The 1,696-nt window shown below is 49.7% G+C and overlaps 1 protein-coding gene across 1 annotated transcript; it reads right to left on the minus strand.

Moving 5' to 3' along the window:
• Window positions 1-957: 957 nt before the first annotated feature.
• Window positions 958-1,654, minus strand: LOC103598470 (sperm-specific antigen 2-like). The gene is made up of 2 exons (XM_008582466.1): window positions 1,371-1,654; window positions 958-1,007 (listed from the first exon to the last, which is right to left on the minus strand). Exons 1-2 carry the CDS (start codon window positions 1,579-1,581, stop codon window positions 958-960), a joined length of 261 nt encoding a protein of 86 aa, XP_008580688.1. The 5' UTR covers window positions 1,582-1,654.
• Window positions 1,655-1,696: the final 42 nt, after the last annotated feature.

The following is a 1,696-nucleotide window of genomic DNA, read 5'->3' on the forward strand; positions in this document are numbered from 1 at the left end:
CAAAACAGAGCATTAATATAGTGGTGGCCAATATTATGTTTTCAGAGGAGAAAAATAAACTAGCATATATGAGAATCACTTTCCAAAAACCAAAAAAAACCAAAAAACAAAAAAACCCTTCCCTAACTCTAGTACTTCAACAAAATAATAAGAAAAGCCTGAATTAAGAAGGCAAAAACATGCTCAGAAGCAAATACTAAAATCAGTTTAAAAGCTACATTCTTCATACAAGATTTTACAACTAGTGAATAAACTGGAAAAAAATAAAATATGAAACAAGCAAATTTTACTGTAGTCAGATTTAGCCGCAATATGATTCATCCTCTCAGTATTTTATCAAACATTTTTGAACCAGTTGCCAAAGCATGTAATTAAACAGATTTATGCAGTCTGAATGCCTTCAAAGCTCTATTTCTCTGCTGTGAATTCCAGGACCTTCTGACAAACCCATGTGCAAGAAGTAAACTAACTACCAGTACAAAGGTAGCTAATTTTAATAGCTCCCCAAACAGAATTAAGGCAGAGAAATAAAATCAAAAACCAGTTAGTGTAGCTAAGTAAATTTAACTTATCTAAAACACATCTGAAAGGAAAATGACTCCATGCCAGATGTACAGATGCCAAAACAAAAGTAAAATAGTCTGTGAAATATGAGAATTCTCTCAGCTAAAACCAGAGCAAACATAATATGGCATGATTATCTTTTTAGGCTTCTGATCTCTGATGCTACTCATATCATGCACAGGCAGCTGAAGTCCGAACAAGATCACTAAATAATCAGCAGCCACAGTACTTCCATTTCTAATCGCTTAAAGGAGGAAGCTATCTGCTGGCTCACTTTCGAGTTTATAGCTCAGAATGGCCACGGGACCCACAAGGACATGGCCCCAGTCCCTGTGCTCGGGCGTCCCATCTGCGAGGATCTCCCTCCCGGACGCGGGTGGGGTGAGCGAGAACTCACCGGCAGTCCTTGAGCCATATCGCGATCTTCTCGTTAGGCACGTTTCCTGCGGGGGACAGCGAGGGGACAGCTCGTTACCAACCCCAGAGGGACTCTGATGGCGGGCTCACCCTGGACACTGCTAAGTAGAAAAACCTACTGGGGCCACAATGCAGACTAAGCAACGCGTCTTAGCGTCCATCTGAAGGAGAATCTCATGGCAGCACGGCTGTCTATGTTGACGCTAGAGACGCTTTCTCAAGCGCTTGCATTTAAAGGTCGCGAGTGTCCCCTCTCCCCTCGGCCTATTAAGCACCAAGGATCTTCCTGAACTCACAGCAGGCGCCCAGGGCGCACGAGACTTGCCCCCGCCCACCAGCCCGCACTTTCCCGATTCCCCTCCCGCGGCAGCCCGCCCGGGCGCACCGACCTCTCCCCGCGGCCGCCGGCAGCTTCGCGCCGGAGAGGTCGTCTTCGTCGTCCTCGTCCTCGTCCTGCGTCGTCGCTTCTGTGGACAGATCCTCTGTCTCCGACGCCTGCCAGGAGCTGCGGCACTTGGCCCAGGCCTTCCTTCTGCGACTCGCCACTTGCCACTCCAGTTCCTCCTCCGTCTCCGCCGATGCCACCAGGGGCCGGTCCATGGCCGCACAGGGGGGCTCCGCTGCCCAGCCGGAGCCTGTGCGAGACAAGACGGCGGCAGGGACCCCCACCCCTGCTGTCTGCGCCCGGCCGGGCTGGGGGCCCCGGGAAGCGGGA

Source organism: Galeopterus variegatus, unplaced genomic scaffold (genome assembly GCF_000696425.1).
Source record: "Galeopterus variegatus unplaced genomic scaffold, G_variegatus-3.0.2 Scaffold2620, whole genome shotgun sequence".
NCBI lineage: Eukaryota > Metazoa > Chordata > Mammalia > Dermoptera > Cynocephalidae > Galeopterus > Galeopterus variegatus.

Coding starts and splice junctions, on each gene's coding strand:
- LOC103598470 (XM_008582466.1), bottom strand. CDS start 1,581: ATGGACCGGCCCCTGGTGGCATCGGCGGAGACGGAGGAGGAACTGGAG. Junction 1,008..1,370: donor GCCGGCGGCCGCGGGGAGAG/GTCGGTGCGCCC, acceptor TGTCCCCCGCAG/GAAACGTGCCTAACGAGAAG.